Below are 20,865 nucleotides of genomic sequence, written 5' to 3'. Positions count from 1 at the left end.
TTTGCCTGCCTCAACTTCCTCAATAGCTAGAATGATTACAAGTCTGTGCCATCACACACATTTGTATTTTGTCTTTTTTTGGGGGGTGGGGGAGAGGTTCTCACTATGTAATTCGGGTCATCTTCAAACTTGTTATGTGGACCTGCCTGTCGAACTATGGCTCTTGCCTCTGCCTCCCAGCTGCTGGGCTTATAGGTGTGTACCACCACACTCAAATGTGTGCTGTTGAGATAGCAGCTCATGGTGTAGCCCAGACCATGGGCTCTCTGCAGTCTAACTTTTTCAGCCTCCCAAGTGCTGGGGTTACAGCTGTGTACCACCACACACAGCTAGATTACCCTTTTTAGTCACCCAGCAGTCATGTAGTTGGTAGGAAACTCCCCCCCCCCCCCCACACTTTACTTTCCTTTGGTTTTTTGAGACAGGGTTTCTATGTATAACATCTCTGGCTGTCCTGGAACTTGTTTTGTAGACCAGACTAGCCTTGAACACACAGATCAACTGCTTTTGCCTCCCAGAGTGCTGGGATTAAAGATGAGCCACCACAGCCGTGGTTGACCTCTCTCTTGACTAGACCCTGAATAATTACCAGGGCAGATGCAGAGAACCCTGTCTTTTTTTGTGAGTGTAGCTACTTTGCCCCATCTGAGCTGGGCATACCTACTGTATAAGCCAGAGGTATGGTACAGAGTCTATCCCACAAAAGAGCAGGTGTGGTAGGTAGTGTTAACTTTGGAATGGGGTGGGTGCGTGGCCTCTCCAGGAGGATGGGTGTGTAGAGGATATGCCCACATTGAAACAGCCGTAAGGTGGGCAGAGGAACCGTGCAGGTGGGGGAGGCATCATCTACTATTTATTGAGCACCTACTGAAGACCAGGCCGCGGGCGGGCCTGTTGGGCGATGCCAGCCTCACAACCTTGTGAGGTGTTTTGACCTACTCAGTGCTGTGCACGCGCTGGTGCTGAATGAGCTTGGTGCTCTGGTGGAAGCGGCGGCCGCAGTCCTGGCAGGCGAAGGGCTTTTCGCGCCGGTGGGTGCGCAGGTGCTGCGTGAGCGTGGGCCGCTGGCGGAAGGCTTTGCCACACTCAGGGCACGCGTAGGGCCGCTCGCCGGTGTGGATGCGCCGGTGCTGGGTGAGGTTGGCATGCTGCCGGAAGCTTTGGCCGCACTCGGGGCAAGCAAAGGGCCGCTCACCTGTGTGGATGCGCTGGTGCTCCGTGAGCCGAGACACCTGCGTGAAGCCGAGGCCGCACTCACCGCAGTGGTAGGGCTTCTCGCCCGTGTGGGTCCTCTGGTGGCGCGTGAGCTTGAGCCGCTGGCTGAAGCGCTGGCCGCACTCGGGGCAGGCGAAGGGCTTCTCGCCCGTGTGCACACGCAGGTGCTGCGTGAGCGTGGGTCGCTGGCGGAAGGCTTTGCCACACTCGGCACAGGCGAAGGGCCGCTCGCCGGTGTGGATGCGCCGGTGCTGGGTGAGGTTGGAACGCTGCCGGAAGCTCTGGCCGCACTCGGCACAGGCGAAGGGCCGTTCGCCGCTGTGCACGCGCCGGTGCTGCAACAGCACCGAGCGGCGGCCGAAGCGCTCGCCGCACTCCACGCACCCAAAGGACTTGTCCCCAGTGTGCACCGCTTGGTGTTCCAGCAGCACGGCGCGTCGTGGGAAGCTCTCACAGCACTCGCTGCACGGGAAGGGGCCCGGGGGCTCGGGGACTCCGGGGAGGGGCAGAGTGGGTGGCGCCGGGCCGGGCGGGTCGCCGTGGATGCGCTGGTGCTGCAGCAGGTTGGAGCGCTGCCGAAAGCTCTGGCCGCACTCTGCGCATCGGAACGGCTGCTCACCCGTGTGCACTCGCCGGTGCTCCTCCAGGCGCGCGCTGCGCACGAAGCCCTGGCCACAGTCGCGGCACACGAAAGGCCGTTCCTCAGTATGCGTGAGCTGGTGGCGCAGCAGGTGAGAGCTGCGACTGAAGCTGCGGCCGCACTCGCCGCACACGAACGGTCGCTCGCCCGTGTGGATCTTCTGGTGCCGAAGCAGATTGCTTCGCTGGCTGAACACTTTGCCACACACGTCGCAGCGGCCGCCTCGGACCGCTCCGGTCCCGGTGCTAGGGCGGCCCCGGCTCCGGCCCTTTGGGGCATGCCAGCGAGTCGCCACCAGTGTTGGGCCCACACCCCGGCAGGGATCCTCGCAGGCAAGGTCCTGCTCACCTCCCGGGTCGCTGGGGAGTGCGAGCGCATGGGCGAAGCCTCCTTCTTGGGAGGGGGACTGCATCTGTCCAGAGAGGCTAGCCATGTCGAGATCCCAGGGAACATGGAGGTGGGGGCTCACCGTATCTGACTCTGCCGTGATGCTGTCCATCTGCAGCGCAAACCCTGCACAAGGGGACCCATTCCTTCATTAGACTCTGGCTTTCTGCCCTAAACCAACCAACTCTGGGAGAGCCAACTACAGACCTGAAACTGACGGGTGAGGCAGACAGGGGATGTGAGTGGCAGTTGTATCTGAACAGGTTTTCCTGAGGTGGGCAGAATCCTGAGTGAGGAGAACACTGAGGTGTGTGTAAAGGCTTTCCTGATTAGACTTAAGTCGTTGGGGGAAAATAACACCTCTTTGTGAAAGGATTCTAGGGTGATAGTGGGACCCAGTTTAGGTGGGCAGTGAGGGTCTGGGAAGAAGCAAAGAATGTAGATTCAATAAAGACCAGAGGTGACATCAACAGGAGGCAGTGGGGGTGGGAATGCAGTTCTTTAGTCTTGGGCTTGGATTGGCCACACTTGAGATGACCCACGCATATCAGAGTAAGGGGATTCCATGTAGGCTTGGGGGTTGGAGATGAGATGAACATGGGAACTGTCTATGTAGAAACATGTTCCTGCTACAGAGTGAACCTTCCAAGGTGTGAGCCTGAGCCACAATGGACTACAGAGTGAGCTTCCAGGGTATGAGGCTAAGCGAGGCAACTGAGGCTGGAGACAAAATGGGTGACAGAAAATCCACGAGGCACCAAAGGGAAGTAAGATAAATTAGGACGCACCAAAGGAAACCAGAATCAAAAGCCACGCTAACAACTCTCCAGAGACTAAGAGCTAATTAATTTAACTACAGCAGCTTTGGTCAATCCACGGTGACCTGACAGTCACACCGTGAACAAGAAATAATGTAACTAATTGTTTAAGCTCCACACAACAGGCTACTCCCTGCTTAGAAAAATTCACTGTAGGGTTGAATTGACACATTGTTTCCTATTCTCAGCATTTTTTTTTTTTCCAGTGATGGAACCTGAACCAAGGTCTCACATGCTAGGCCCATATTCTACCATGGAGCTATACACCCCAGCCTGTTTCCACATTTTTTTTTTTCTTCTTCTTTTTTTTTTAAACTATTTATTTTTTCATGTATAGGTGTTTTTGGCTGTGTGTTTGTTTGTATACCACACGAGACCACGTGGCTGCAGTTCCTGTGGAGGCCAAAGGGGGGGTTGGATTTCCTGGGACTGGAGTTATAGATGGTTGCAAGCTGACACGTGGGTGCTGGGGACTTCAAGAGAAGCCAGTATACTGCTAAGCCATCTCTCTAGCTTTGTTTCCATATTAAGTGTGTATGCATTGCTGGTACAACACAGGCTGGGTGGGAAAATTTAATCAAAATAGCGAGTGGTAGTTGAGTACTTCCAATCACAGAATTTGGGGGATGGAGGTAGGAGTTCAAGGTTGTCATCTACTGCAATCAAGTTCAAGGCCAGCTGGGTTACATGAGATACTGTCTTGAAACAAAAACCAAAACAACTCACAAAACCCAAAGCAGCAGTGTTTCACACTGTCCCAGGAATTACACTTTTAGGTATTTCTGTTTAGTAGTTGTGTTCCTCCTGGTGTTAATGACCTATGAACAGGGTTTTCCAGTGTTTAATGAGAATCAACCCAAAGTACTGTGGACAAAGGAGTGAGCACAGTGATCCAGGAGTCTACAGAGCTGTCTGAAGACCTGTGGCCACCCCTGCTGTTTGCCAAGCACATGGCGTGAAAACGGGAATAAGGCCATTTGGGCATCCATGAAGATTTCTTTGTAAATATTGCGTGCATGTACACATGACTGCATGAGTTTATGTGCACCATGTGCCCTACGAGGTCAGAGGGCATCAGATCCCCTGGAACTGGAGTTCCAGGACATTGTGAACATCCCGATATGGGTTTGAAAAGCAGTAAACACTCTTAACCACTGAGCTTACTCTCTAGCCTCAAGTTTTTTTTTAAAAAATGTATTTTAAAACCTATTTTTTGGGGCTGGAGAGATGGCTCAGAGGGTAAGAGCACCGACTGTTCTTCCAGAGGTCCTGAGTTCAATTCCCAGCAACCACATGGTGGCTCACAACCATCTGTAATGAGATCTGGCGCCCTCTTCTGGCCTGCAGGCATACACACAGACAGAACATTGTATACATAATAAATAAATCTTTAAAAAAAACCCTATTTATTGGTGTGTGTGTGTGTGTGTGTGTGTGTGTGTGTGTGTGTGCTTATACTGTAGTGCACATGTGGAGGTCAGAGGACAACCTGCAGGATTTGGTCTTTTCCTTTCACCATGGGGGTCCTGGTGAACCATCTCACCAAGCAAGGTTGGTTCATTTTCTATTAAGTCTTTTGGGACAGAGTCTCACTATGTATTCCTGGCTGTCTTGGAACTCACTCGGTAGACCAGGATGGCCTCGAACTCACAGAGATCTGCTTGCCTCTGCCTCCCAAGTGCTGGTCTAAAGGTGTGCATCACTATACCTGGCTTGTTCATTGAAAAAAATTTATGTGTATGGGTGCTTTGCCTGGATGTATGTCTGTGTACCATGTGCAATGCCTGGGACCAGAGGAGGCCAGAGAGGGTGTCAGGTCCCCAGAACTACAGTTACAGATGGTTGTGAGGCACCCATTCTTTCCAGCCCCAGGGTTGTTCATTTGAAAACACTATTTTTATTTGAGACAGGGTCTGTATAGCCCTAGTTGTCCTGGAACTCACAGAGATCCACCTGTCTCTGCCTCCTGAGTGCTGGGATTAAAGGCATGTGCCACCACCAGCTGGCTATGTCCCAGTATCTTTATTTTAAATTGTATATATATATATATATATATATATATATATATATATATATATATATATGTCTATGTGCATGTGAATGCTGTGACATCAGAAGTCACTGGAGCTGGAGTTACAGGAGACTGTAAGTTTGCCTGACCTGAGTGCTAGGAACCCCACCTGGGTCCTCTGCAAAAGGAGGATACCCTCTTATCTGCTGAGCAAACTCTCCAGCCCCTTAAACATTTTCTTTTTAAACTTTTCTTGCAGTGAATGCTTGTGCATTGCCTATAATTCCAGCACTCTTGGTGTCTGAGGCAGGAAGTCTGACGTAAGTTTGATAGCAGTCTTGAATGCATAGTGAGATTAAGACTCCCTGGTTACACAGAGAAAACCAACCAAAAACAATAAAACCAAACCAAAACACCCCACAAACAAACAAACAAACTCCAAACTACCACCACCACAACAAAAAGCCCTTCCATCTTTAATACTTTTATTTTATATACGTATGGGTGTTTTGCCTGCAGGTATGTCTGTGTACCCTGTGTGTGCAGTGCCTGCAGAGGCCAACAGGATTCTCTGGGACAATTCTGAGCCACCATGTGGGTGCCAGGAACCAAACTCAGGTCCTCTGGAAGCGCAACCTGTGTTTTTATCCACTGAGCCATCTCTCTAGTCCCATAAAAATCCTTTTCACCTTTGTGCTTTTTTGTTTTAAAACAAAACAGGTTTCACTATGTAGCTCTGGCTGTTCTGGAACTAGCCCAAGCCGGCTTTAAATTCACAGAAATCTGCTTGCCTTTGCCTCCCTGGTGCTGGGATTAAAGGCGGGTGCTACCATTCCTGGTTTTCTTTGTGCTTTTGAAACAGTGTTTCACTATGTATCCTAGACTGGTTCTACTTGTATTTATAAAAGGCTACTGAGCACCTGGCTGTTTAGGTATGTGTTGCTTAACTAAAGGGAAAACTCTCGAGAACAGTGTCATCAAGTGGTTTTGGGTTTTTACGTTAAAATATTTTTGGTGTGTGTGTGTGTCAATATGGCCATGTGTATGCCATGGTGCATATGTGGAGGTCAGAAGACAATCTGTGGGAATGAGTCTCTCTTTCCACCATATGGGTCCCAGAAATTGAATTCAGGTTATCAGGCTTAGCAAGTACTCTTCTTGAACTATCTTACAGCCCCAGCTTTTTTTTTTTTTTCTTCGAGACAGGGTTTCTCTGTGTAGCTTTGTGCCTTTCCTGTAGACCAGGCTGGCCTCGAACTCACAGAGATCCGCCTGGCTCTGCCTCCCAAGTACTGGGATTAAAGGCGTGCGCCACTACCGCCCGGTCATAGTCCCAGCTTTTTGAGACAGGATCTCACATTGTAGTCCAAGCTGGCCTTGAAGACATGGCAATCCTCCAGTTTCTGCCTACCTTCTGCCTCCACCTCCCAAGTGCTAGGTGTGTAAGACCATGTCTACCTTTGGCAATATTATAATTGTTATTTGTGATCTTGGTTGACCAACAACACACTGTAATGTAGTACATGGTTATATTGTGTCTGCTTTGCATACAGATTCTTCTGGAAGGCAGAGAACTTGTCTTGTTGGCTGTTGGGCACAGATGGGGCATTGCACTATGTACTCTTCGTACACCTTTTGGAATTTTCACCATGTGAATGTATAACTATGGATGTTGTTCTGAACTGGTCTAACCTTGTGAAACAAGCTTGCTTTTGCTTCATGGTAGGCTGGGTTCAGGGCAAGGAAGCTGCCACATCTGAGCAGGACTATTAACTGCTAACTATGTAGAGCAAGCCCTAGCTGCAAAATGTAGGTGCCTGTTTAGAATGGGTGGTCCTGTTGAGCCATTTCTGACTCAAGATAAGACAAACCATTACTGTCTCCAGGCTAGGCTGTTGCTAACCAGGTAACACCTCAAACGCAGTTGTTGCAGGGCTCCAGGACACTGAGATGCGCTTAACATGGAGACTCACTGCTACCCAAAGCAGCCTGTACAATGGCTCTGTGAAGACAGGCTCTTTTACTGTCTTGTCTGCTGAGGTACCACCATGTGTCAAATTACTTCTGACTTGTGTCTTTAATGAATTCATTTGTATCTGCATGTTACCAGCCTGTTAATGCTGTCCCTTGCATGATGTTATTATTTAAAATAGTGGGCTGGAGAGATGGCTCAGAGGTTAAGAGCACTGGCTGTTCTTCCAGAGGTCCTGAGTTCAATTCCCAGCAACTGCATGGTGGTTTACAGCCATCTATAATGAAATCTGGTGCCCTCTTCTGGCCTGCAGGCATACATGCAGGTAGAACATTGTATACATAATAAATAAATATTAAAAAATTTTAAAATAGTATCCATAATGAAGCACTAAAAAGATCTCTGGGAGTATAGCTCTAATAGCAGACTGCATGTTTAGCATGTGCAAAAAGACCAGGGTTCAACCCCTGGTTCGCAAATGTGTGTGCAGAAATACAAACACGCATGTACATGCACAAGCATGCACACGCACGAGAGCGCGCGCACACACACACACACACACCACCACCACCACCACCACCACCAAATCACCAACAGAGCTGGGATGTGTCTCAGCTGGTAAAGTTCTTGTGGCATGCATGAAACCCTTGGTTTTATCCACACCACTGCCTAAACCAGGAGAGGTATCCTCCACCTATAATCCCAGCACTTGGAAAGTAGAGGCAGGAGGATCAGTTGTTCAAGGTCCATCTCAGGTATATATGGAGTTCCAGGCCAGCCTAGGATATAGCAGATCCATCTCAAAACAAAACAGGACCCTCTCCCTATAACCAAAAGGCACAGTTGGAGGATGAGGCAACCAGCCAAGGGGCATGACAGGAGTCATGGAGGCGAAGATAAACTGATGCTTGAAAGCAAGAAGTATGGTTGTCTACAGCAAGAGCAGCCCAAGGAGGGAGCAGCCAAGGGGCTGGAAGCAATGTGCCTGCAAGAGAGCTGAGAGACTGGAGTTGTGGATGAAGAGAGGAGCAGGTCCAAGCAAGACAAAGTGGTCCCTGTGCACACAGGCAGGGCTGGTCAGGCCAGGTGAATGCTGAGGCACCGGGGGCTTGTGCTGGATGTTCTCTTCTGCCTCAGTGTGCTGCCAAGCCTGATGATCTGAGTTTGATCCCCCAGGATCCTCATGACACAGAGAGAAAACTGACCCTTGCAAGTTGTTGTCTGAACTCTACATGTGTGCTCTGACACACATACACATGTTCAAATACACACAGAACAGAGTGGTGGTGGTGGTGGTGGTGGTGGTGGTGGTGGAGGAAAACTGGAGTGGTAACATTAAAGGACCTCTCAAGAGCCTCGGTTTACACCATCACATCGTGCTCCAAAGAAACATTTCAAGGCAATTTCCTACTAGTGAGATACGTGAATTTCAAACAGAGAGGACTCCTCAACAGCAGGAATTAAAACAAAAAACAAACAAAAAAGAAGCCTGAGAATGAGTCCAACAGAAGAGTTCTGGGGATGGGGGTATAGCTCAGTGGTACAACTCCTCCCTAGGAGGGGCTAAGGCATGGCTCAGTGGTGGAACAAATACCTAGGTTCCACCAGTGAGAGGTTGAAGGCATGACTCAGTAGTAGAGTTCTTGTGCATAATCCATCAGTGGGAAGCTGGGGGTGTAGCTCTGTGACTGTGCTTGCCTGGCATGCCCGATCCCTGAGCTCCATACCCAGTACGGAAAAATAAACTATCTTACCAGGGCTAGACAACTATCTGAGGCTATCTGTGACCTCTCCAAATTTTACCTCCCATACCAGGATTCAGAGGATGATGCACTCACACAGGGAAGTAAATCAAGGAGGAGGAAGACTGGGCAGGGTCCTGGTCCATCCTCAGCAGCGGGCTGTTCTGTATCAGAACTACTCTTGCCTTGTCCACTAATAAGCTTTCCTCGCCAGATCCCAAACTTCCCTGCTCTGGTATCCAACATGCAAGACGGAGACTGGAGTCTGGAGGCCGTGCAGAATTCCACGACTGGGCACAGGATGTGGGTATGGGGAACACATGGTCTGTTTTCAGGAAGGTATTATGATACAGGGCAAAGTCAGGAAGAGCCAAGGGGTCAATGGCAGAGAATGCCAACGCAGGTACTACAGTGATAGGGCTGTCTTGAGTAGGGACAGAAGGGTTTATGGGTGTAGGGGATGACGAGGAGGGCTCAGTCCCACTGTGTCTGTCTCACTAACCTGGTGAGAAGATGCCCCCTACTTCCTCATGCCACAGGGCCACAGGGTCCTCACTCCATGGGGGCACATCAGGCTCAGTGTCGCTGTGAGGAGAGGTCTGGTCCAGTGCTGTCCCATGACCCTGAAACCACAGTTGGTCACCGTTGGACTGTGCTTGGCTAGGCTCAAAGGACCCATCTGACACCCGCCCATTATAGGCTCTTAGGGCAAAGGGCGGTTCACATTCTGTGTAGGGCTCACCTGGGCCTCCTTAGGTAGGAGAGCAGCTGCAGACTCTTGGGCAGCAGGAGGAGGCCCCGACTCCAGGAGCTCTGAGGAGAAAGAGTGGGGTCAGGCAGCTCAAGAATGTTCCCACCCTTCCTAGTGGTGCTAGGTGCCGGGTTCCAGACACGAGGGAGATAGGGACAGGAACTCAAGGCTGGGAAGGACAAGGCGGGGTAGCCGAGGGCTCAGTTGGGAATGGGGTCAAGCAGGGTTTTCTGGAAGGCAAGCAGAGGAGACAAGTGCTGGTTTGTGCCTCTGCATCTCTGTGGGTCCCGAGGCAGCCTGTCCCACGATGCTTGGGGAAAGCTGTGGAAATGGGGCTGTGGGGGTCAGAGACAGTGTCCGTGCTGGCTAGACTACAGGGAAGAAGAGGGCCAGAGGCGCACTGGAACTATTTCATCTAGCAAGGCCTGGCTCAGTGGAGTGCAGACAGCTTTGCCCAGCCAGGCTTTAGGCCATGCCCACTTTGTCTGCTCTCACCTGGATTCTGCATCACCTCTGTCTCCTCTTTCATTTGAAGGTCCACCGGCAATTCCTGCATGACCCCAGGGGGAGTTTCAGCCCCAGGCTCTGGAGCTTGGAGCTTGATGTGAGGTATAGGCTGGAAGCTGGAAGGTTCCATCTTTTCTGATAGGACCTCCTTTCCCTGTACCTGGACGGTGACCTAGGGAGATGCACCGAACAAGGAGAGAGTGGGGTGGGTCCATGGGCACCCACTCCACTGCAGGATTTCCTGGTCAAGATATACTGACTAGGTCCTCAAAAGTCCTAAACCTCCCCCTTCCCTTCCCTTGACCCTGAGCACAAAGCAAAAAGACTGCTTGCTGGCACAGGGCTGCCTGGTACCCTTTGTGTCTCACCCAACTTGGGGGATGAAGGTAATGCAGGTATGGGCTCCTATCGTGAGCAGCCACACAAAGGATCCCCACTGCCCGTGGACACTTCCATATGACCGAGGAGCAAGTCTGGCTGGGCACAGAACTCCCAGAGTGAAGCAAAGCTTGACCAATGCTCTAGCCCTGACCTTCCACTCGGCTATTGACTCACCCATTTCCGAGGCCCATCCAGCTCCCATTGAAGCCTGTCAACCAAGGCAGCAGCCTCTTCAGGGCTGCCCGGCCACTGCCCTTGCACACGGGTCTGGATCTCAGGGGGCAGTGCACCTAGAAACTGTTCCAGCACCAAGAGGTCCAGCATCTGCTCCTTGGAGTGTACCTCTGGGCGAAGCCACTGGTGACACAGCTCTCGGAGCTGGGCCAGGGCTTCCTGAGGACCAATTGCCTCCTCGTATCGGAAGCACCGGAAGCGTAGACGTGCAGCCTCAGGGCCCGGGTCCCACAGAGTGTCTTCTCCCTCCTCCTCAGAGTCCTCCAGCTTCACCACAACCGGCTCATTTTCTGGGGGTGCACGGCCTGGGGAGCCCAGTACAGTGGGTCTCATCAGGAGTACCAGATCAGGTCTCAGGCCAGTGTCTGTCCCTAGGGAAGGAATAGTAGGAGGCATCTGGAATAAGGACAGACAGTGGCAGTGAATGCTTACTGAGTGCCTACTGTATGCTGTATTGTTTGACCCTGAGACCTTCTCCATGCAGAGGATACGCGAGGGAACAGGTACGGTGACAGGCCAGCCACACCCCCAGAGACCCTCGTAACTCTAGCTCAGCAGCTTGCTTTGCTGATCTTCTCTACAGCTGGGCCTAAGCAATGTCTGGTAGGTTCTCCTGTTCTTTGTACAGGCTGCTGCGTGGGCTCTTCCCTAAATCCTATTCTTTTTTATCTCTCTTTTCTAAATTCTATTCTTTTCTATAGCAGCAGCCTCATCCCAGCGGCTGCCGCTTTACTTATATCCGGGCATTCCTGCCCCTGCTGCCTCCTCTTCGACTACCATTACCAGCCTGTTAATGTTTTCTCTCCAGTCTCGGACTTGCTCTTCTCTCAGGCCCCAGCACTCCCCTCCCAGTGTGGTCTCAAAGAGATAGCTACCTTTCCACAACTCCTCTCCAACACCTGAAGCTAACTCATCACATTTAGCAACGATCCATTTCTTCAGCTCTCTAATTTAGCTGGGGTTCCGAGGTGACAGGGGCACTTCTGAGGACCCTCAAAGGCCCCCAAAATCACTGGAGCAACAGTCTGCAAGGAAGGTTCGAGATGCTGACTCCTCTGTGCCCTAAAGTGAACTGCAGTTTCCTCACTGGTAAAAGGGCTGACTTCCCCTCCCTACATACTTTCTGCAATTGGGACTTCGTGGAAATCTGAAATTATTATAGGGATGGCATCAACTTAGAAGCAGTTTGATTTCTGTGAGTCACACCTCTGCGCCTCAGGGTGCCGAGTCAAATCTGCGAGAAATAGCAACTAAGCAAGTAGAGGAGGTTCCGGAAATACATTTCCCAGACGTCTCCGCGAGCACCACCGCTCTAGGGTGCCTAAGTGACCAGTCGCCGTGGCGATTGACGAACTCGCGTGACAGCACGGGGCCCGCCTGCAGGGAGTGCTCGCACCCCTGCCGGGGCTCTAGGTATATGCCTGGGCAGCCGGAATCCCAGAATCCACTACCCTCTGCAGTCCCCACCCCTCCTCAATCCTCTCCTGAGGCTTAGCGGTGCAGGGACTCCCAGTTTCCCTTCAAGTGCTCCGAGAGCGGCTGCGCGCTTCTGAACATGCGCACTCCCGTTCGCTTCCTCCAGAATAGACTACATCTCCCAGACTACTCCGCGCGCAGCTCCAAGCCCTCCTGCCCTTCCCCCACCCCCGCCTCCGTTTCTACCCTTCTTCCAGTCCCCAGGGGATTGCGCTGGCCGCAACGATCAGGTCGCACTCCTTGCCGTCTCTTCCCACACTCCCCGTCTCGAATCCAGGCGTCAGGGCCCCGTTGATGTGCGCAATCCTCTCGGGGGGCAATGGATGGCAGCACCACCTTCCAGACAGCGCATGCCCCCCACCACATTTTTGTCAATTCTCTGCAGGCCTTCCCAGGATTTGCAGGGTTCTGCACCAATCACCGCTCTCACTAGGACGCCGTCAGCCTCCTCGTCTCCATGGCAACCCTGGCTCGGGAGGGGCGCCCCCTCAGCTACCTCCTGAACTGCTGAGCGAAATGTTCAGCTAGATGCTTTCTGGGAGTCGTAGTCGGCAGGGCACTCCGCGTGTGCAAGCCCAGCACCACCCGACTTCTTTAGTATTTCTGCGTGGTGGGTGGGACTGAGCAGGGCTCCATGGTAACTGGGGGACCAAACCTGGTGTTTCCCGGGTAACACCCGGACTACCTGGTTTAGGAAAGGCTGTCCGGTTCTGTAGTGAGGGAATGGGGAGGGGACAGGGACACCAAATACCCAGCGAGATAGTTATGAAGGTAAGAATTAGGGAGGCAGAGATACCCGCACACAGAGGCGAGAGCAAGAGGCAAAGGCCCAAAGACTGCGGGGGCGGAGACTGGATGAGAGAGACCGTGAATATAAGTGAGCATCACACACCCGGGATACAAGTCTGAATGAAAGGGGGTGGAGATTCATTCATTTAGAGTCAGAGAGTTAGGACCTGAGGCATGTCAGAAAATTTAGCGTGAGGAAGAGAGAAACAGGAAAGGATTGGGATTAGGAAGGTGAGACATGGAAATTCCAGCTATCCACTCGAATACAGAGGTAAGCAGGGATAAAAGACGGAAAACAGTAAGAGGGACTGATAGGTTTCAAAGACTGAGAAAAAGATGGCAACAAAAAGAGACAGAGAGCTGGGTGTGTGCGCGGGGGAGACGTTTTAAGAGAAACTTTATAGAAAAGTTGACAATACACCAGAAAGATGACTGGGAGCCCTCTAGTTTCCTCGCATCATTTACCAAACTAATTTTGGGACACCTGACTAAACATAGCAGTTTTTTTTTTTCTTCTTATCTTTGAAGTGCACACACTGTTCTAGTAGAGACTGATTTGCAAGAAGCTGATGGGTTGCAAACGCGTTCTGCCAATACATCACCTGGAAGGTAGCAAAATAGCCAGCTCTGTGTGCCTACAGCCAACCTTTTGTTTCATTTCAGATCCATTGTTTGAGTCTTCCTGGAACTACCTTTGGTGCCTTTCTGGTTTCCTCGAGGCACATAAATTTTTGATATATGTCCTCGAGAGTCATGGTTTTATTTATATGTATTTATTTCAGTCAGGGTTTCACTGTGCTATCCTGTAACTCTAAATGTAAACAGAGTGGCCTCATACTTAAAAGATCCCCCTGCCCTTGCCTCTCGAGTGATGGGATTAAAGGCTTGTGCCATGGCCACTGTGTCCAGTCTTTTGGTTTTGGTAGTGTCTCAAGAAGCCCAGGTAGGCTTCCAGCTCTCAGTACAGTTGATGACCTTGAACACCTGATGATTTTGCTTTTACCTTGGAGTTCCTGGGTGGTGAATATTAACATCCCAAAAGGGAGGAATAGGAGACAGCAACGGAGCAGTGAACCAGAGTGAGGCTGGAACCTAACAAGAAAAACAAGAAGTCTTGTAGCATCATGTCCAGCACACTGTGCTGGTTTGATCTGAGCTTCACTGGTCCTGGGCAGCCCCTACCCATAGGGCCTTTCTGTTGGCAGCCCAGGTGGCCTCTTTCTTATGCTGGCTCCACTCATTTTCTGTGTCTTTTCTCAGCAGACATACCATGTGCTGTGTTCTGTCTCCAACATTTTGGCGTCTTTCCCCTTAGAGCATCACACATTGCCCTCTTGTGGTAGGAGGAGGAGTCGTGGTTTCCCAAGGGCTAAGATGAAGAAAACTACAAAAAAGCATTGTTTCCTGGTTAGTGTTCATGCATGTACACATGGGCTGGTCAGCGCCCTCCTATGGCCAGGCAAACTGACCACATCTCTCCTGTAGCCCCTCTCTTTGCCCTCTTTTCACATTCTAGCCATTACTATCCAGTAGTTTAAAACATCCAATCAAAATGCATATAGGCATATATGGAAGACAAAAATGTATAAAAGCCTCAACCCTATAGCATTTGCGGCTCTAGCCTTTGGATACAAAGCCTGATGACTGATACAACAAACTACTTCCTGATAAAAGAAGCCTTGAATTCTGGCTTCTTTTCTTTCTTTTTAACAGTATTTAGAGTTCCATTTTTTTTTTTTTTGAGATGCATTCATTTTCTTTAATGTGTATGCAAGTTTACCTTGAGTACCTGGTGCCTTAGGTCATAAGAGACTGTCAGAAGTGGCAAGAAGATGTTAGATCCCCTGGAACTTGAGTTATGGATAGTTGTGAACCACTATGTGAGTGCTAGGAACTAAACCCTGGTCCTTTACAAGAGCAACAAGTACTTTTTATTTTGTTTTTTGTTTGTTTGTTTGTTTTTTGTTTTTTGATTTTTGAGACAGGGTTTCTCTGTGTAGCTTTGGAGCCTGTCCTGGAACTTGCTCTGTAGACCAGGCTGGCCTCGAACTCACAGAGATCCACCTGTCCCTGCCTCCCGAGTGCCTCTTGAGATTAAACGTGTGCGCCACCACCTCCTGGCCAAGTACTTTTTTTTAAAGATTTATTTTTACTGTTTTATGTGGTAAAATGTTTCACCTGCATGCTTGCTGCCTGAGGAGGTGGTGAGCCTCCATGTAGGTGCTGGGAATTGAACCCATGTTCTTCACAACAAGTGCTCTTAACCGTTGAGCCAACTCTACAGTCCCTGCAACAAGTACTCTTAACCCCTGAGCCATCTCTTCAGCCCCAGGGTCTTGCATTTGAAAGGCTGCAACTCTTTTAAGGGCTGCATGTAGGGACTCTGACCCTACTACACATTGCCTGGACTCCCAAGCTACCCTTTGAAATCTGGTTGTGAGTCTTCATGACTTGCAGTCTGCATGTTTGAAAAACCAGTATTATGTGTCTGGTGCCATCTGGAGAGGGGCCATGACCCTCTTGGACTGTGGTTGTAGCAACCTTTGAGCACCGGAGCCGCTGAGTATTCCTCAGTAAACATTTTCCTAGTTGATGGCTCTGTTCAGCCAGGGAGTTCCTTTGAGCCAGTGATGGGTGGTGTCTGGCCATTTTCTGAGACACTCTCAAGACATCGTTCCTATTGTCCCAGTGAAAATCACCCCCCTCCTAAGCTCCGCCACTGCTTAGACTGTAGTATCTCACTATGTAGCCCTGGCTATGAAGGGGTTAAACTCTCCCACTTTCACAACTGAATTTAGGTTCCAGTTCTCTGAGAAGGGCAAACAGGTGTCTTTTCCAACAAAGGGCCATTTATCTACAAGGCCCTCACATTCAGGGTCCAGGGAGAGACTAACACGGAGGGCCTCACAGTATCTCCAGGACTAATCCAGCAGCCCCCTTCTGAGTCTCGTCCAAGTTTGTGCAGATGTGTCCGAAGATGATAAAACCAAACCTCAGCCAATTAAAAATATACCATTGTAACCACTGCTTGCTTAACCAATTACGTAACTGACCCCCCGAAGCTCCCCTTAGCTGTGCTTAAAGAGCCTGCGTGTTTATCTCAGGGCTGTTGTCATGTTGCACAGGTGACCCCACATGCATGCTGGTATAATAAACACTCTTTGTGGGGGCCGGAGAGACGGCTCAGAGATTGAGAGCACTGGCTGCTCTTCCAGAGGTCCTGAGCTCAATTCCCAGCACCCACACGGTGGCTCACAACCATCTGTAATGAGATCTGATGCCCTCTTCTGGCCTGCAGGCACACACGCAGACAGAACACTACATAATAAATAAATATTTAAAAAAAAAGAAATTGTATAAAAAAATAAACACTCTTTGTTCTTGCATACTATTTGAGCCTGGGAAATTCCTTCAGTTTCCTCGGACCCTACAGCTATTCTGGAACTCACTTTGTAGAGCAGGCTGGCTTCAAATTCACAGAGACCTGCCTGCCTTTGCCTCCCAAGTGCTAGGATTAGTCATGTACTACCACACTCAGCTTGCTTGGCCTCTCTTTAATGGGGTAAATGCAAATGTATTTACAGCCATTGATTTACCCACAATTTTCAATTCACCACTTTTCTGGTAAGAGTTTTTTTCCTCTCTCTCTGAGACAGAATTTCAATATGTAGCTCTGCCTAGCCTGGCCTGGAACTCTGTGTGGATCAGCCTAGTCTGGAACTCACACTGATCCACCTGCCTCTGCCTCCCCAGCATTGAGATTAAAGTCATTTGCCTCCATTCCTGACCAAGACTGCATTTAAAAAAAATAAGATTTATTTGTGATTGATAAGTGTGTGTTCCACACACATCATATGTAGGTTTCCACACAGGTCAGAAGGCTAGAATCTCTTGGAACCGATGTTAGAGGTTGCTGTGAGCAGCCTGACAAAGGTGCTGGGAACTTTATCCAGGCCCTCTGGAGAGCAGCAAGTACTCTTTAACCACTAAACCATACCTTCAGCCCCAAGACGATACACGTTTTTAAAAATCATTCTGTTCTTTTTTTATTTGCTTGTTTCTAGTTTTTAGCTGGTTAAAAGCTGCCAGTAATAAACATAGCATAACTAGAACCCAGTATGCTGTAATCTTAGCATGATTATTACTGTGATAAAACACCATGATTAAATGCAAGTTGGGGAGGAAAGAGTTAATTTGGGTTACACTTCCACATCACTGTTCATCACTGTAGGAAGTCTGGTCATGAACTCAATGGGAGTATGGGGGGTCTGAATCTGGTGTTGTGTAACAGTTTCCTCTGAGATCGAAACATTCTATCCTTCAGGGAAACTACTGAAGCAGGAAGGTAAACAAATCAAAATAGCTTCAGGAAGTCCCTGAACCTGGGAAGTTTTGTTACATGCAGGAGTGATGCAGAGGCCAAGGAAGAATGCTACTTTCCAGCTTGCTCTACATGGCTTGCTCAGCCTGCTTTCTTTTTTTTTTTTTTAATTTTTTTTTTTTTTTTTTTTTTTTTTTTTTTTTTTTTTTTTGGTTTTTCGAGACAGGGTTTCTCTGTGTAGCTTTGCGCCTTTTCCTGGAACTCACTTGGTAGCTCAGGCTGGCCTCGAACTCACAGAGATCCCCCTGGCTCTGCCTCCCCAGTGCTGGGATTAAAGGCGTGCGCCACCAACGCCCGGCTACAGCCTGCTTTCTTATAGAACCCAGGACCAACAGCCCACAGGTAGTACCACCCACAACAGACTGGGCCATCCCCCATCAATCACTAAGAAAATGCCTTGCAGGCTTGCTACTTGCAGCCCAGTCTTACAGAGGCATTTATTTTCTCCATTGAGGTTCTCTCCTTTCAGATGGGCTAGCTTACATTAACAGAAAACTAGCTAGCACAGATGTCTTGAACTTTCCACTACCAAATCAATTAGTTCATCACCTTTAAACTCAGCCTCAGATGTCCGTGTGCATGCTATGGCATATTGTTCCTAGGAAAACATGGAACAAATATTACTCACCTAAGATAGGGAGCCAATGACAGATCAAAGAAGGATACAATCAAAGTCAAACTTGGTGAATTAATGATTTTTATTTGGATTACTTCCAGGGATATGGGTGAGGAGTTACTTACAGGGGCAGATGTGACTCAAAGTCAGCTGCATCACCAAAACCTACCCGAGCATGCGTGACAGCTCACAAAGCTGGGAACCTGGAGCACACTGCACAACACAGACTGCAGGCAGCTCAACACTATCCCCTTCAGGTAGCTTAGCAGGTTCCCGCTTCTTTCGAGCAGCTCAGTCGGTCTGAAAGTCTCTCAGAAGTCCTTACAGCTTATATATTCTTGGGGAGGGAGTGAGTCTAGTGCATCTGGTCAGTTTCAGGGACTTCCTGAACCTTTGTTTACTTCCTGATCTTAAGGCGCTTCCCCATAGGATGGGATATTTCAGGCCACTTTAGAACATCCTGTTGTTTTACCTCTTTTCTTTCTTTTTCTTTTAATGCATTTAACTTCATTTTGTGTGCATTGGTGTGAAGGTATCAGATCCCCTGGAACTGGAGTCACAGACAGTTATGAGCTGCCGTGCTGGGAATTGAACCTGGGTCCTCTGGAAGAGCAGCCAGTGCTCTTAACTGCTGAGCCATCTCTCCAGCTCCCCACTTTCATGTCTTTTCTAACATCCTGTGTCTTGAAGAGCTTCCTTTCAAAAACGGAAGGTTTTAATGCTGGAAGAAACTGCTATACTACACCTACGTGCACCTGCACTCACATGCACACAAGCAATGCTCAAACACTCACAGGTACACGCACACGTGTGCATGCACATCCACGAACTACTAAGATGGACAACAATAAAAATCAACAGTCAAGTACGGTGGCACATGCCTCTCATCCCAGTACTCAGGAGATGCGAGTGAGGAAGATAATGAGTTCAAGGCCAGCCTGGGCTACAGGAGACCCTCCTCAAAAACAAATACCTCCCAAAATAAAGGCCTTCCCTTAACAACACCAAACTAACTTAAAATCAGAGGTGAATCCATTACCATTACAGATCATACATACAGACACCAGGAGTGGAAACAGGCAGAGTCCAGGAACATCATATGTAGGATAAAAGGGCCAGGAAAAGCCCACCCTGCCCCTGACTTGACCCCAAGCACAAGCCATAGACCAAAGGAAAAGCACCCTGCCCCTGACTTGACCCTGAGCTCATAGACTTGGAAATCCGGCCCCTGTGACTCAGCATTAATGCCCCATGTTTCCTATGCTCAGCATTAACAGCCAAACAATGTTTCCTATCCTCTAGATACTTTCCCACTAAGTTCACTGGGAGTTCACTGGGCGTGTTGCAAAACCCCCATAAAAGTCTTCCCTTCTATGCAGCCCTCTACACCTCTCTTTCCCCCTAGAGGCAGCTGCCATTCTGTTCTCCCCAACAAATAGCTTGTGTGAGGATGGTGGCATGGTGTGACTTTGTGCTATTCCTTTGTTCCCGATGGCCAGGATGGTTTTGCACCAAGATGCTCTTGTGCTGGAAAACTCTTACACCACCCATCCACTTCAGTTGTCTTCTGTTAGTGGATCTCTGAGGACAGTGCTTAATGCCCCCAGTAGTGATGTGTAACAATAAGCAAAGGGGTATTGCTAACCCGGAAAATATTTGTTTGTCTGTTTTTCATTTTTCAAGACAGAGTTTCTCTATAACAGCCCTGGCTGTTCTGGAACTAGCTTTGTACATCAGGCTGGCTTTGAAATCACAGAGATCCACCTGCCTCTGCCTCCACCACCACCACCATACCTGGTTTAACCTGGAAAAATTACCAGAGAGATGTAGTAATTGGTTTTGTTTTGTTTTCTTTCTTTTTTTCTCTTTCTTTCTTTCTTTCTTTCTTTCTTTCTTTCTTTCTTTCTTTCTTTTTTTTTTTTTTTTTTGATATTTGAGACAGGGCTTCTCTGTGAAACAGCCCTGGCTGTCCTGGAACTCATGCTGTAGACCAGGTTGGCTTTGAATTCACAGAGATCCACCTGCCTCTGCCTCCCCAGTGCTGGGATTAAAGGCGTGCACCACCACCGCCTGGCCTGGGTTGTTTGCTTTTTTTTTTTTTTTTTTTTTTTTTTTTAAGTATTTTTCAGTCATATACAAAAGGAATCCCCCCCTTGAAAAAAAAAACCCACAAGACTCTAACCTGAGCTCAAAAGTTCCAGAAAATCAGCTATTGGTACAGTTTCTGAAAGTTGCAAAACACACACACACACACACACACACACACACACAAAAAAAAAAAAAAACAACAACCCCAAAATCTAAACCAAAATAACTCCTAACCAACCAACTAACCAACCAACCAAACAAACAAACAAAAAGAGAACAGACCTATCCATTCCTCTACAGTCTTGAAAAAATGTCTTATCTAGAGAAACAGCTTACTTTCCTCATTCTGCCTGTGGTGGTAGTTTGGATGACAGTGGCCCCCATAGGCTCATATATTTGAATGCTTGGTCCCCCGTTGGTGGAACTGTCTGAGAAGGATTAGGAGGTGTGGCCTTGCTGGAGGAGATGTGTCACTGGGAGTGGGCTTTGAGGTTTTAAAAGCCCACGCCAGGCCCAGTCTCTCTCTCCTCCCTCCTCTCTTTCTGCTGCCTGTGGAACAGGATGTAAAGCTCTCAGTTACTGCTCCAGCACCATGCCTGTCTGCTTCTCGCCATGATGATCATGGACTAACTCTCTGAAAGTATAAGCAAGTGTCCATTTAAATGCTTTCTTTTAAAAAAAATTTATTTTATGTGTATTGATGTTTTGCCATGGGTGTCAGGTCCCCTGGAACCAGAGCTACAGACAGTTGTGAGCTGCCATTCAGGTGTTGGGAATTGAACCTGGGTCCTCTGGAAAAGCAGTCAATGCTCTCAACTCTTGAGCCATCTCCCCAGCTCCTAAATGTTTTCTTTTAT

The 20,865-nt window shown here is 49.1% G+C and overlaps 1 protein-coding gene across 1 annotated transcript; it reads right to left on the bottom strand.

The window, feature by feature from the left end:
* Nucleotides 1-856: 856 nt before the first annotated feature.
* On the bottom strand, nucleotides 857-11,028 carry LOC131894905 (myeloid zinc finger 1-like). The gene is made up of 5 exons (XM_059245262.1): nucleotides 10,599-11,028; nucleotides 10,032-10,215; nucleotides 9,528-9,598; nucleotides 9,288-9,408; nucleotides 857-2,368 (listed from the first exon to the last, which is right to left on the bottom strand). The coding sequence occupies exons 1-5, from the start codon at nucleotides 10,989-10,991 to the stop codon at nucleotides 936-938; spliced, it is 2,202 nt and encodes a 733-aa protein (XP_059101245.1). The 5' UTR covers nucleotides 10,992-11,028; the 3' UTR covers nucleotides 857-935.
* Between the last annotated feature and the right edge of the window lie 9,837 nt (nucleotides 11,029-20,865).

This window comes from Peromyscus eremicus, chromosome 1 (assembly GCF_949786415.1).
Source record: "Peromyscus eremicus chromosome 1, PerEre_H2_v1, whole genome shotgun sequence".
NCBI lineage: Eukaryota > Metazoa > Chordata > Mammalia > Rodentia > Cricetidae > Peromyscus > Peromyscus eremicus.
Note: the sequence above shows the minus strand (reverse complement) of the source record. Positions and strands in the feature narration are given on the sequence as shown.

Coding starts and splice junctions, on each gene's coding strand:
- LOC131894905 (XM_059245262.1), bottom strand. CDS start 10,991: ATGAGACCCACTGTACTGGGCTCCCCAGGCCGTGCACCCCCAGAAAAT. Junction 9,599..10,031: donor AGAGGTGATGCAGAATCCAG/GTGAGAGCAGAC, acceptor CTTTCTCCTCAG/AGCTCCTGGAGTCGGGGCCT. Junction 2,369..9,287: donor AGGGGGCATCTTCTCACCAG/GTTAGTGAGACA, acceptor CCCCTTGTGCAG/GGTTTGCGCTGCAGATGGAC.